The sequence below is a fragment of the Pomacea canaliculata genome, linkage group LG1 (assembly GCF_003073045.1).
Source record: "Pomacea canaliculata isolate SZHN2017 linkage group LG1, ASM307304v1, whole genome shotgun sequence".
Classification (NCBI taxonomy): Eukaryota; Metazoa; Mollusca; class Gastropoda; order Architaenioglossa; family Ampullariidae; genus Pomacea; species Pomacea canaliculata.
This window is the reverse complement of record NC_037590.1, coordinates 6,557,356-6,571,819: the sequence shown is the minus strand read 5'-3', so window position 1 is coordinate 6,571,819 and position 14,464 is coordinate 6,557,356. Positions and strand designations below refer to the sequence as shown.

At 41.7% G+C, this 14,464-nt stretch overlaps 1 protein-coding gene across 2 annotated transcripts; it reads right to left on the bottom strand.

Annotated features, from left to right (window-relative positions):
* Positions 1–2,390: 2,390 nt before the first annotated feature.
* On the bottom strand, positions 2,391–12,631 carry LOC112566550 (kelch-like protein 6). Of its 2 annotated transcripts, none has more exons than XM_025242781.1 (10): positions 12,478–12,631; positions 9,496–9,664; positions 8,412–8,695; positions 7,856–8,024; positions 7,375–7,552; positions 6,801–7,116; positions 6,313–6,577; positions 5,862–6,041; positions 5,354–5,488; positions 2,391–5,236 (listed from the first exon to the last, which is right to left on the bottom strand). In XM_025242781.1, exons 1-10 carry the CDS (start codon positions 12,537–12,539, stop codon positions 4,274–4,276), a joined length of 2,721 nt encoding a protein of 906 aa, XP_025098566.1. In that variant the 5' UTR covers positions 12,540–12,631; the 3' UTR covers positions 2,391–4,273. The 2 variants fall into 2 exon arrangements, with proteins under 2 accessions (XP_025098566.1, XP_025098573.1); XM_025242788.1 differs by having other exon boundaries at positions 2,391–5,212.
* Between the last annotated feature and the right edge of the window lie 1,833 nt (positions 12,632–14,464).

The following is a 14,464-nucleotide window of genomic DNA, read 5'->3' as shown; positions in this document are numbered from 1 at the left end:
ACCTTTACGATAAATGAAGTTGTCTTTGAAGAAGAGATTTATGTATATGAAGAGATTGATTATTCTCAGTTACTTTGTTACTTTCGTTATAACTGTAATGCGTACAGTCCATCCATCAGTCTATCCATCGAGTAGTTCATAATGTGATCAACCACAAAATTAAGAACTGACAATGAATGGAATCTTGACTATGGGTGATCATCATAAACCTTAACATTTAGAGAGAATAAAGCAGCAGTGGTGTCTCAAGACAAACAACCCGTCATGTGAAGTTGCTGAAAAAGCAAACTTCTTAACACACGATCATGGGGCGCGGAGTAAAAATATTCAGGACAGCCCGTTATCTCTGACGTCACTGACCTCGTGGTTAAAACTATATTTAGGGTGTGATGCCTCGTCACATGACATTTGGCAGTCTGTCCTCTTTCCGAAAAAGGTTTTTATTCGAGAGGTTACTAGATTCTGATTTCTATTTTCGTAGATTGTTGACATCAATAAACGTATGACTCACTGTTTGAAAGTAACGAACTTCCCTGAAACCTCAGTCCGTCATTGTGTTTGTTTGTCTGTCATTATGTTTGAGTTTGTGGATCTGTTCATTCGCACGTGTGTGTGTTAGCATTTTTGAAAAAATTATGCAGCGGTCCTAGCATGGAAAATATATATATATAACTCCGTGGTCATAGACTGTCAAACATTTTATTAATTTTACCCGGTGGATTATCCCTCACTGGCAATAATGAAATATATATCTATCCATTATTTCTCACCTGCATGATTAAATTACAATTTGTTGTAACGGTCTCCACATATAATCTTCGATAAGAGATGATGGTGCATCCAGCTGCAATCACATGATAACGATGATTGCAAAAGCACAAACACAGCCAATTAATTCTTCGTTGTCTACCCTTGTCCCACCCACCCCCGACATTGTTGTTGGTTTATGACTAGTTCTTGCCCCCGAGTTACTGGATTTATTTGTCAAGGCCACTAACTGACAGCTTTTCAATGAACTACAACATGTTCGAGAAATAATTTGGAGTGTAGGTGGCTGGGGGAGGGGGAGGGTTGCAAGTGGGTGAGAGATGGCGGCGGGGAGGGGAACGGAAGCGACATTCAGTGAAGGTCGTGACCTCCGGTTTATCACGTGATGTCGATAAGAGAAGGGTGCACATGTGCTGTCACGTAGCTCAGTTATGAGGAAATTACTCATTGGCAACTTGTGGACTGGCTCAATGAATCTACCCCCTCTCTCCCCCACACGCACCAGCTTATATCTGAGGGTTCCCACTCACTTAATCCCCAGACACTTCATCCCCAACGCTTCATCCTTAAAATGAAATTTTAACTATAAAAATTATGAAGCCGGCGAAAAATTTAACTGAAATTCAAATAATTATCTTCATATAAACATCACAATAAGTTTTACAATTAAAATAAATATTGAAATACATTAATAATATTCAAATCATGCTATTAACTTCAACGTCATTTGAACCTCTACAAATTTTTCGCTGGCTTCATAATTTTTATAGTTAAAATTTCATTTTAAGGCGTTGGGGATGAAGTGTCTGGGGATTAAGTGTCTGGACACCATATCTGAGGAAGTTCAAAGACGGGTTAATCTTGAAAGGGGTACTGATGGATGTGTCTTCTAGGCTTATATAAAATCTGATACCAGCAGGCAGCAAGTGTTCATTTAAATTCTTGCTAAATATCAGCGAGACTAAAAAAAAACCCACAGCCATGAAATGAGATGTAACTACATGTATCTAAACCTGCGACACTCCGACAGACGAATTGCAGATCATCTGATAAATAGTTGTCCCAGTTTATTCACAGGATTTCAAAATTTTACTTTATTATATGTGTATATTGGTTATTTAATATTAGCTATGACATTTCAATCCCTCTCCACCCTTTTGTGTGTGTGCAGGCACACTAGAGGTGTGAATTCGTTGCTGATCTAGCATTCCTCCCACCACAATCAGCTGAATCGTTCCTCCTCAACATGGTGGTTTCCTCTTGGTATCTTTGTTAACTTCATGTTGCGGGTTGCCCAGAGATGTAAAAATTTGCAGGATTCAAAATACCTTTCACTGAGGATATCAAGGCATTTAAAATCTCAGGTCACAGTCGCGAATACCAGTCTGACCACGGACTTGCGACTACACCTATGGTTTGCAACGGCTGACAACGAACGATAACCTCGAGACAGAATGTTGAATGCGTGTGCAGTACCGTCCCCTTATTTTGTATTATTAAACAACTAGAAAATTACGAAGAACATATAAATGTTGGTTGGATAAACTTTAGTTTATTGCTTTGTAATTTTATAATTTTATTTTACAGAAGAGGCTTTCAAAAATCAACAGACAACAGTTAAATCCGTGTACGGAACAACGTATTAAATCTGTTTATTTCAGAAAAAAATCAGCACACATTTGTTTGTACAGGTCAAGTAAGGGAGACAATAACAGCAATGAAGACAAGAGAGAATCGCATTTGAAATCAGTTTGTCTCCTCCTAAAGGAAAAACAAAAACAAAAGCGACATTTTAATTTTTGTATGCTGCTGCTTAAGTTTAAGATACATATGATACATATACACGATTTTATGTACAGACTAAATGTTACTGCCATTATATGAAACTTGTCAACGTGTAGTTACACACAGAATACACATCAACAATTAAAGGTTAGACTCAAGACACCAGTCCAGAACCAGGAGAACACCGATGTCAGCCGAAAGCAAGGCATACCAGAGTAGGGGTACACCGATGAAGATCCAGGTATCAGCCGCCACTTCAGTTAACACCTGAATGTAGGACTTTGCAGACCAAATGGTCACCAGTCATTCTGAGATATTGAGCTTGTCCCCACACTTCTTCCTTCACTCTTGTACAGATCCGCCATCTGCTCGACCTTCACACATGAGCTAGACACGCTTGACTGCTGGTCATGGACTGGACACGCATGATTGCGTTGCTTGGCTACGTAGTGCATTCAAACATCAATGGCGTGGAACTGTCACCGCCGTCAACTGACGTTTGTGATTGGCAGTCTCCTAGGTGATGACATATTTTTGTGCTCGGTCAGGCTGAAACGTCCTGTAACTACATCTGTACAAGTTGTTTCAGTCGACACAAACAGGTGGTGGACTAGTAGGATGAACTTTTTTATTGGAAATTTATTGTACTCCGTGAGCATGTACAAGCAAATTTTAAAAGTTTTACAGATTCCCCTCCCCCCCCCCACCACCAAAAAAAACCCCAAAAACAATACAAATGAACAAATAACCAAAAACAAAAAAAACAAATAAACTTTGAAATATTACCATCAAATATCAAGACTTACTGCAAAAGATTGAAATGTATTTTTCGCCATTTGTGAGGTACAAATAAATAAACGTATACATAATTCTCGAAACGATTAAATTCTTTCGTTACAAGACAACAAAGCGGCCCTACGCATATGAAACTACTATGGAAAGTTTTGTTTTTTTTTAAGACACATAACCAGAGGTACAACTGATACAGCAGCTACCTGTATAACTTATCCTAGTCTCTAACCTTTCGAAGCAATCCTTTCTGTTATTAAAATCATACTCGAAACAGTTTATGAACTACACTAAAGAACTAAACACTAGAATCAACACGTCATCAAGACCCTTTAGAAAAATATGTTGGTAGTTTCCAAAAATTTGCATAAAAAATGTTATTGTGTAGTACAAATGGTGTGATATTGAAATATTTACATCATAATATATTATTAATTATGTTCCAGCGTGATTGTCTATAAACATAAAGATATAAAATACAAATACAGTCCAGTAGTACATACAAAAACAGAATGGAGTTTTAAAACAAACATTGGCCTCAAAGCCCTAACAAGTGTCTGCAAGAAAGAAAACTCAGACTATACACTTCAACTTTACTAGAATTTCTATGGCAACGGTATTCAGACATGGCCAGTACGGCCCATGATGACACCTTCGTACAAAAAAAAAAACAAACAAAAAAAACAAAACAAACAAAACCAAAAAAAAAAACCACACACTTCATGACATGAAATGTATTCACACTTCCTTGTACACAAATCTCATATAAACATTTTTACAGGTATTTTTCAAGCGAAGAATTCAACATAACATCGAAATCCTGCTGAAATGCCAAGATATTTTGTATTTAAAAACGCTTTCCTCGAGCATCTAAAGCAACTCGAAAACAAAACCATCGGACAACTAAATGTCACCAGCGGCGGTATATTGTCTAGTTGTCTCCATAGAAACAGCTGGCAGCGTCAAAGAACTGGGCGAGATAGTAGTAAGGGATGGTCGTAATCTCGGCCTGCATGCACGACATAGGGATGGTGAGACGACCTTCGAACTCGCACATGTGACCTGAGTGCACGTGCACCAGAAGAATGTCGTCGAGGAAGTTGCCGTTCTCGGCCTGACCGCCGACCACGTAGACGTCGGCCTTGCGGGCGAAGATGGCGAAGTCTTGCCGCTTCTTCATCGTCGTCAGGCGATGGATGTGCATGGAGATGGGACGGACAGCTTGCGGCATCGTGGCGGCGTTTGCCGTGCGCCGCGCGGCGTCCGCGTCTGTTGTCTCCGAACGTTCTAGGGACTCTACGGCGACCTCTGTGCACTGCTGCTTTCGCTGTTCCAGATGTACCTTGCTTTCTTTCTCGTCCTCCTGTTCTTCTTCTTCTTCGTCGTCGCTGCAGACTAAGAGTTCTTCTTTACTTCCCACCTCCTCTCTCGCCTCCTTTCCGCCATATTTGTCATCCGTAACGTCTGGTTCATCATATCCCCCGATGTCATCTTCTGCAGCTTCATCTTCGTTGTATTCGTCTCCAGACTTGCCAATCTGGTCGTGGTGGTGAGGATCTTCGTCGTCAATGTGGAATTTCTTTGAATCCACATCACAACGATAGTCAAATTCGCTTACATCGCCTTCGAAGTGTTTGTCGAAAGCTTGGCCCTCGTGGTCTCCATTATTATCATCGTCGCCACAATGATCTGCGTCTGCTTCACCGCCCTTGGGAACATAGATTTTCTCGAGAAACAGTTTGGAATGGTCGTCTAACCACGTGACATCCACTTCTTCAGCGTCTTGGTCTGCGTTTTCCGGGACCTGTGAACTGGACTCTGGTGGCCGGGATGAAAGGTCAAGATGAGGCTTCTGCATCAGGAGCGCCTTCTGGTGAAAAGAACAGTCACGTGGCTGCGGTTTTTATTAAAGTGATCTGTGTAACTCTCACTTGAGTGAGGAAACATAAAACCTTCCCCCGGCCCCCTCGTTACCCCGCTCAAAGAAAACAAGAGGAAGCATCTTCTATACCTTTCTGTCTCCTGTGTTGGCAGAAGCTACGGCGCTCGCCAGTCCCAGACATTCGATTGACGGCAGAGGGTCTCCTCCTTCATGAGACTCCTGGCGGCTGAATTCGGAGCCAGCAGCGGCACTGCTTACCCGGATCTGGCCAAAATAAGGATTAAAGTCGTGGTTATCATGTTTTGCTCGATGGAAAGCTCGAGGTCATCGCTACATTGTTCTAGCTGTACGAGGTCATACTCCCACGGCACTGGCTTAAAAAAGGGCCAAGGTTTTAGTTACAAGGTAAAAGAAAAGCCATGGATATATATACAGCTGAATGAAAGTCGAGGTCATTAAAGGATCTGGTCGAAGAAAGAGACAGGGATATAGTCATGTCGAATTTGGATGCAGTAAATCGTAAACTCGGTAGTTTCTGATGACTGGTCGAGAAGGGAAATGAGTTTGCCGATGTACAGCAGATACTTACGCACTCACTCACACACAAACTCTATCCTGTCTGTCCTCAACCACTCACTTTGTAGATCATGCCCTCTGGACAGACCAAGACGATTTCCTTTCCCACCACCACAGCGCGTGCGTTGTCCACAGGGTGGGGCAGCACGGCAATCAGACACACCTCCTTGGACTTGATGTCAAGACATTGAACTACACTCACACTCTCTCCTTTCTCGTTCTTTCCTCCAAAGACAAAAATCTGAAAAAAAGAATTTGCTCAATAAGTGGCCACGACAGTCCAGTACAATTTCCGTTTTTCGGTAAACCTGATGAGAATATTCTCAGTGGTGTCAACTAATGCCCTTAGGTGGTGATGCTCTTGATGATGGTGTTAGAGTGGTGGTGGCTTGAGTGATGATGTGAAGGTAGAGGATATGATTATGCTTGATGTTATGATGGTGGGGCTGTGAGTGATGGTGTAGTAGTGGTAATGTTGTGACTGACGGTTATAAGTTTTCCGCATTTCAAACCTTGTCTCCCAGAGCAACAGCAGGAGCCCCTTCCACTGGTACCTCCAGGCGTCCCACTTCCGCCCACGAGCTGCCCTCCACGTCGTACATACTTATTTCTGGCACCAGCTGCTTCCCATCCTCCCCATTCACGTCCCGTCCACCCAAGAGGTAGAAGCGGCCATCCACGTGCACCATGGCGTGCCCCTGACGTCCCCGAGGCAGGCGACCTAGGTCACGCCACGTGTTTTCATTGGTCACGTACATAGCGAACGTGTAGGGAGCTCTGGACAGACAGCAATTTAAGGGAAATTGTTTTCATTTTCTGAAAGGCTTCAGAATTATTCATGGAAAGAAAATAACGAAAGAGAATGGTAAAAAAAGAAAAAAAGGACAGCAAAATGTAGGGAATATGAAAGACATCAAGAAGAGAAAGAAGGAAAAACTATTTAGAAGAAATCTTTCTCGCACTCTCTCTCTCACACACACACTACGCTGTGGTCTCGAACCTTGACCCGCCGCTGATGTAGATGTCGTTTTTCGAGACTGACGACGCAAAGTGGAGGCCGACGTCGTGGGGCAGCGAGGCGATGGCGTAGATCCACAGACCCTTGGAGTAGTAAGCGCCATCTAGGTAGCCGGCCATGACGTTGGTCAACGGCGCCTGCTGCACCACACAGCCCCCCAGCAGCACCATGACGCGCCGCATGGTGGGCATCAGACGCTTGACGGTCTGCGACTGACGCGCCAAGATGTCCATCTGGATCCGACGTCCGTCCTTCTGCAGGCCAGCCAGGTGGAACGTCAGCGCCTCGTCTAGAAAGGCTGTTGACGCAACATAACCCCTCGTGAGTCTCGTTTCCTATATCACAATTATTGCTAAGAAACTCCTTTTACCATTTCCCACGTCATTGGTTATTTTTAATAATATATTAAAATGCGTACAGCGGTTTTCGCATGTCAACTGCTCTGTAAATAAAGACTGTGCCACTGGTTATTGCTAAATTCATACTTTTTTTTTTATTTCACTATATGGAAGGATGAGTGTGGAGGTCTCTGGGAGGAAGTCAGAAAACAACTTACAGCCAAACTCAGTTTTCAGACCAATCAGGTCGTTGTTGCGCAGCTCGTTGACGTATTTGGTGGACAGGTAAGGAAAACACACAAAGGGAAGCAAATCTTTCAAGTACTTGCGCCTTTCCTCGCGAGAGTAGCCTACCCAGTCCAAGATAGCTTCCAACAATTCATCATCATAACGAAACTATTCACAGAAAAAGAAAAAAGAAATGTTAAAACCATCACATAAATAAATATCCAACGGCCCATTCTAATTATCTCCCTCTCCATTACATTTAAGAGATATGACATTACTTCTGAAAGCGCTCACAGCTCTGTGCCAGCTATGATACTGTTCTGAAAATTTCAACGAGAAGCAAGAGCATTATTGAAAAAAAAATATTTTTCATGGTCTGAAGTTATTTTCCAAAGACTCGAGAGTTTTATTATTTAAAGGTGTTATTATTTAATGGTGCACATTTCTGTAACTGTATTACTGGTGCCATACCGCGAGGCTATCATGACCGAGCAAGGTGGTCACGTGAGCTGGAGAAAGCTTCAGGAAATCTTCTGTCTGTCGAATAATCTGGAACTTGGCCAGAGCGACGTTCCGGGCTCGTAGAGCCAGCGCCTGGCTGTTGTGGTTGTCGGCCCACTCCCAGAGTTTGAGGCACGACCTGCACGAGAAACTCTGGCTTGACCTTTTGCTTGTCTGGCCACACTGGACCCCAGGCATTCTATTCCATTCTATTGTACCGTACTGTACTAAATATACTGGATTGAAGTAATTGTTGTTTTTTTTTTTTTACTTTATGTCTATGCATGTACGTCTGTAGGTGAGTATGTACATATATATATATCTTTGAGTATTAACTGTGTATCCTTGTATCCTTATCATTGTATTCTGCAATTGCTTCGATTAAGATCATGCTGAGTCAGTTTATTTTGTTTATGGAAAGTCGTGGGATAACCATTTTATCGGTGCCAGCTGCTTTTAAACGATGGACACACGTTACTACAGCGTCAGACGTCACATGTCTGTCGACAGGGCAGGTAGAGCCTACCTTTCTCCCAAATCCCTGGCGAGGATGTCTACACAGCGATACTCTACTACAATTATCTGAAGATAGGTGGCTGCGTTGAGGATTTCCATAGCAGTGTTGGGGCGAATGACGTCCTTGCCCTTGTAGAAGAGCTGAAGCAGAAGCTTAAAGGCTTTGGGGGTGACGTACTTGGGGTCAAGGCTCACCGCAGCTTGACCTTTCCCGTCCAAGTCCATGCCGGAGACAAGGAGGGACCGGAAGTAGCCAGACAAAGACGCCATTACTACTCGGTGACACAGAAACACCTGAGAGAAAATGAAAATTGTAGGACTTAATTCGTCATGGGTTATGGTTACACTCTTACGCCCGACATTTTTGAAAGGAAGAGCTCACGAGATCCAGTCCTCGCACTCGGTCCATCTGATTAGTACTGAAGAGATGGACAGTGAGAAGGGGACAAAGACACAAAAACACAGGCATAGACAGGAAGAAAGAAAAAAAATCAGATGCATAGAGAGACAGTAGAGAGAGAGACATACACAGACTTCGCAAGGGAACTCATTGATGAACGAAAGACAGCAATACAGAGAGAAAAAAAAACCCACAGATACAGAGACAGACGAGAGAATTGGAACAAGTGTCACAATAGACAGAAAAGATGGTTAGTAAGATACAGTCAGAAACATTAAGTACCACTTGTCTGTTTCTGGATGAAACATCTATCGAAATGTTCTGACTTGCAGGTCAGAGACACGCAAACAAAAACATTGTTTACCTTCTTCTGACCTACAGGTTAAATACCTTCTTCCTTCTTCCTTACTGCGTTTGAGATATTTATAGGTTGAAGGCACGCTGCTTTGTTACCTGCTTTAGGATGCTAACAGGCTAAGACAAATTAAGAAACTACATTGTTACCTTGTTCGGCCTGACACACCGATCACGACACTACTAGCTCACCTGGTTCAGGATACTGACTTGGATACAGAGGGAGTGCTTGCTACCCTGGCTTTTGGTGTTGGTCCGTTGCGATTAGCTCTCACCTGGATCTCTATGAAGAGCGATGCCTGCATGCAGATGGAGGTAAACAACTCCTAGTGCTTCTCACCTTCTCCTGAATGATGACCTGCAAGTCGAACAGCTGCTCCACATCCCACATCTCCATCAAACCGTCGTGGATGATCCTCGCCACTCGCTCCTTCACTGTGTCATCGTGGGTATGGTGAAACAGACGTAGTACGCCATTCTCGTCATATCGAGCCAGATATACTTCTTTCCTGAAACAAGTTCAAAATGAAATAAAAAAAAATACTTTTGAAAGCTGAACTGAATACTTTTTTGCAACATGCACATGTATGCACACTCAACATATATATATATAAACACACACATACAGACTCGTGTTTAATGCAATGCAATAACAGTCGATGAAGTTATGGGATGGTTCGTAGCATGGACAAGAACAATGTCATGGTGAACATTCCCGGATCTGGTAAAGAGGAAATCTGTCGAATAGATTTCTGCTGGAGGAAACATAAAGCTTTAGTACCTTGACGTTTCCGAGGACGGTTGCTGTGCGGCGAACATTTGTTTCAGGGTCGCAGCAGCATTGGCATCAATAGCAAGGCTTAGACATGAGACAGCATCAGTGTCGTATTCAGCACTAAACTTCAGCTTTACAAGACCCTAGTTGTCGCCATACGACTGCCAAACGTGGACCTTGCATCCCGAGTCAAGAGAAGAACCAGGCGTTCGAACAAAGTGTTTCAGAGGACTCCTACGAATCTCCTATAGAGGATACGAGGGGAATAAATGTGTCATCTGCGCAGTTTCCACTTTGGTAGGTCCCCAGGATGTGATTCAGGACATCACATGACACTAAGAGTACCCGGAGAAAACTACCGACAGTCGCATCTAGCGAGAGGGAGGTCGGTGTCGAGATACGAACCAACGACATCCAGTTCTCAGTATCGTGGTGGCAGGTACTGTAGCCACTGCCCCACCGACTTAAAATTCCTACAAATCCTTCTTATGCTTCGTTTTCTCCTTCATCGTGTATTTTTCTTCCTTTTCCGTCTTTTTCTTTTTTGTTTTTTTTTTTTTTTTTTTTCTTATTTTTCTTCTGTTTCGGTTGTGACTACTGACGCTGCCGAGTTTTCATCAATCTTCTTCCCATTTTTAATTTTGACTTGACCGGGAGATGGGGTGAGGGACACCAGGAGATTTTAAGTCTCGGTAAAGTGATAAAAAATGTATTGTTTGTATGTATTTTAAGTCGGAAGGGGGGGGGGGTACATCCCTGCGCTGCTCGTCTTGTCGACTAACTTGTCATTTGTATAGATGTCCTTGTAGTCTTTACGGAAATCCTTAGAACACTCTCGACAAAGGGAGTAGACAGCTAAACATGATCGTGTCCTCACAGACAACAAATGTCATTATTGTGGGTGTTGTGAGAAGTTCATCAGCACATTCTATTCATCTGCGTGAATGCGAATGTCAATGATGATGGTTTAAAGTAATAAAATAAATGAAAAAAGCTGTCAGATACATTTTACAAGCCAACAGCAGCATTTTCAGTAGAAACTTGCAGACATAGAATTGGTAATATAATGTGAAGTGTCGGAACTGATCCATCAACATGTCGAGGGTAGCAAAATTACCTAGGAAAACCCCTTTAGATAAATAACATTGGAAGTAAACAATGATTAGACTGCAACTCGCTAAAAATAGCTTCTGACCCACGAGTGACGTGTTAAAGGAAACCATTGTTAATAGAAAGTTAACCCTTTAAATACGCCAACATCTTCCTCCTCATCGTCTTTCTGATCGCCAGGTGGCACTGTCGTGTGGCCAGACATCGGAACTGATCGCAACTTCTCTTCCTCCATGCCTTTTACAATTCTGTTGTAAACTTTTGTGGTCTGTTTACATATTAAGAAATAACAAACTATGCATGCGGAAATTTCCGTTTTGTGGGCTCTAGTTATATACTCATCAGGAAAACGAAAACAGTACAGAGGCCTGTCTTGCTCAAGAAATTAACTAATATCCTTTTCAATTAGGGTAGATTCAAGTTGATGAAAAGTAAAACACAGTAGTTCGATCAGTATGTCTGATATAAATTGCTGAGTATGATCTGGGATTGATTTGGGGGCGGGGATGAAATTTATAGACATTAGAATTCTGAAAAATTATTTTAAAAAGTTGAACTGAGACCAAATGGACTTCGAAATAGAAAATGTCTGCCAAGATAGTAGAAGAGTTTGACCTCAACATGATGTGCACATACAGCAGCTTGCAGGCTCACAGGCTCACAGGCTCACAGGCTCACAGGCTCAGGGTTCGAGATCGGGATAAGATTTTAGGGGTCGGGGAAGAGAAGTGTAAAATATAGTACAGGCTGGACTGAGCATTAGAAGTCGCTGTAAATCGTCTCCAGACCTGAAGCACCCACACTCGGCTCTAGTCACTTCTTAGTGTGTGTGTGTGTTCGATACTTAGGTTACAGATGCAGTGCCCCTGGTTATTTCTTGCCGAGACACTAATAGTGATAATGATGAATTCGTTTATTTCCTTAATTCAGTTAGTCTTCACGGCCCATAAGCAGTTAATAGACTAGTGTTGTGCTCGTCGATCGGTATAGACAGTGTCGGGACAAGCACACAAACGAACGAACGAACATCAGGCGCACAGAAATGTTCTACACCACGTCGCGCCAGATTCACTTAAGATTCACATCTTTATCACTTGGGACTAAATCCGAAGAATTAAGCCCTAATCAACCCATGTCACCTATATAGCTACCATTCCAAACCAGCACATTACATCAATATAAGCGCATATATATATATTGAAATGATTTTTTAAAATACAGATGTGCGTCGAGAGAGCATTTATCATCGACCACACTCAAAAGTCCTCTAAGCTGTGTCTCTTATAATCTCTCTTTCATACGAACAACTACCTGACTTCATCAGGGACAAGAGTGGGATAGAGGTTCGGACACCTTCGACTACAGAGGCAAAGAAACCCTAGTGTTTTGTCTTGAAGTTATCTGAGCGATAAACTCAGTGTTTGATGTAAAACTTACCTGGGTACAAGGGCGATCTCTTTTTCATCTCCATAACTCATATCATAATACTTGGACGCCATTCTTCTCGGCTGTCTCGTCAAATTGACGATTAGTTTCCTACTCAAAAACAGTCTGACGAGATGTTATTTTTAGGCACAACGAAGGAAAACGCGACTTTCGGAATTCCCGATAAAGATATTTTAGAAACAAGGGAAATAACGCTGTACTTTTTACAATGCAGCGTTTGTTGTCTCCCTTACTAACGAATGTCCTTGTGGAAAATTCCAAATTTAAAAGCCCCACTTTGCCTTTTCTGTTGCCGAAAATCTTACAGCGCTTATAATAATAATAATAAAAAATATGTAATGGCTGGGTCTGTCCCTCTGTATTCGTCTGTCTTTCTTATAATCCTCTCTTCTGGCTAGTCTTTTCTTTCTTCATCTCTATGATATACTTTCGTTCTTTCTGGTATGCTGATAGATGATTTACTTACAAGTATACCTCCAACAAGAAAACAGAACATTCCAGTGTATTCAAGAAACGTATGCGTCTTGCAAAAAACTGTTTTCGAGTCACCTGGACATGCAGAAGTACGATGCCATAAGTTATAATTGCCCATTGGCGTTAATGCTTACACACTTGTTACAAAAATTCTGAGGTTCGCCCGCAGCAACAATCATTCTTTTTTGTTTGGTGGTGAAATGACTCTTTCCTTTAAACAATACAGTGTATGGCCATTAAGCTGCGGTCCAGTTATCCGCGAATGCAAAATGCTTGAATCCCAAGTTTTTGATACTATGGATCGTGTGGATCTGGACATGGCCTCTCAAACACCCAAGACAGATGTTGACAGCTGTCATTTTGTCTTTTCAAATGTCCCTGATTGACATGCTATGCACTATGTCAGATTAAATAGCTAAATTTTGGAATATCAAAAAAATATTGAAGCCAAAATCACCGCGGCTTTACTGTACTATTAAATAATAATATTTAAAATTATATATTTTTACATATTATCATAAATTAAACATTTGGAAAAATGGATAAAGGTAATTGCGTTAGTATGAAGTGAGGTTTTGGAGCTCTCTTATCAGAGGGTCATGTATTTTTGCTTTTATGAAGGCGGTGCCCAGCTTCACTCCCCTTCTGTCTTACCTCCCCACCCTTTGTGGGGTCAGATTCTACAGCGGGGTCGACTACATCTCCCAGCTATTGTGAGTACCTTCAGGTTTTGTTGCTCTAACCACTATGTGACCTATCTGCTCCCCCCTCCCGTATCTGTAAAGGCAATGAAGGAAAAGAATTATGTCTGGAAATTGTGATATTGTTAATTAATATTAAGATATAGAAAAAAGTAAAATTTAACATTGCGGACACTGCAAGATTATATAACAGTACAGTTAGAGAGCAAAATGTCCTCGCTATACATGATACACTCAGGTCATGAGGTTTCATTATACCTGCCTGTCATTATTAAGCTTTCTCTCTCTTTCTTTGTAAAACGTGTGGTCACAGTCTCTACCGGACATCAAAGAAAAGAAGAAAAACAAGAAACAAGAAATGGATGTCTCTGTGGCAAACATAAATAAAGTTCAAGGGAGAAGTCGAGAAACAAATTAGTGAGTGGAACAGTTCGCTGGAGTTTGGAAGATATTTCTTAAAGAAAGAGGTTTTGAGACCATACTCGTAACCTATGAACACAGACAAAACTGACAGAAAAGGTCAAATCCTGTGAAGCTCTAACAAGGTGCACTTGCTGATTGCATTGTTTTAAGATTCTTGAGAAAATGATTCTTTGATGATATTTACACCGAGTTGTTTACCCCCCCCCCTTCTCAAAAAAAAAAAAAGTAAAAGTAATAGAGGATGGTATATATTTAAGGTTATTTTCAGAGGAACGAACTCAGTTTAGTCTTTATTAATTTTCAGTCTCTTACGTGATGGAATAACATCTTTTAAAAAGATGAAATTAATGGGTATTTTAATCCAACAAGATTTTCATGAT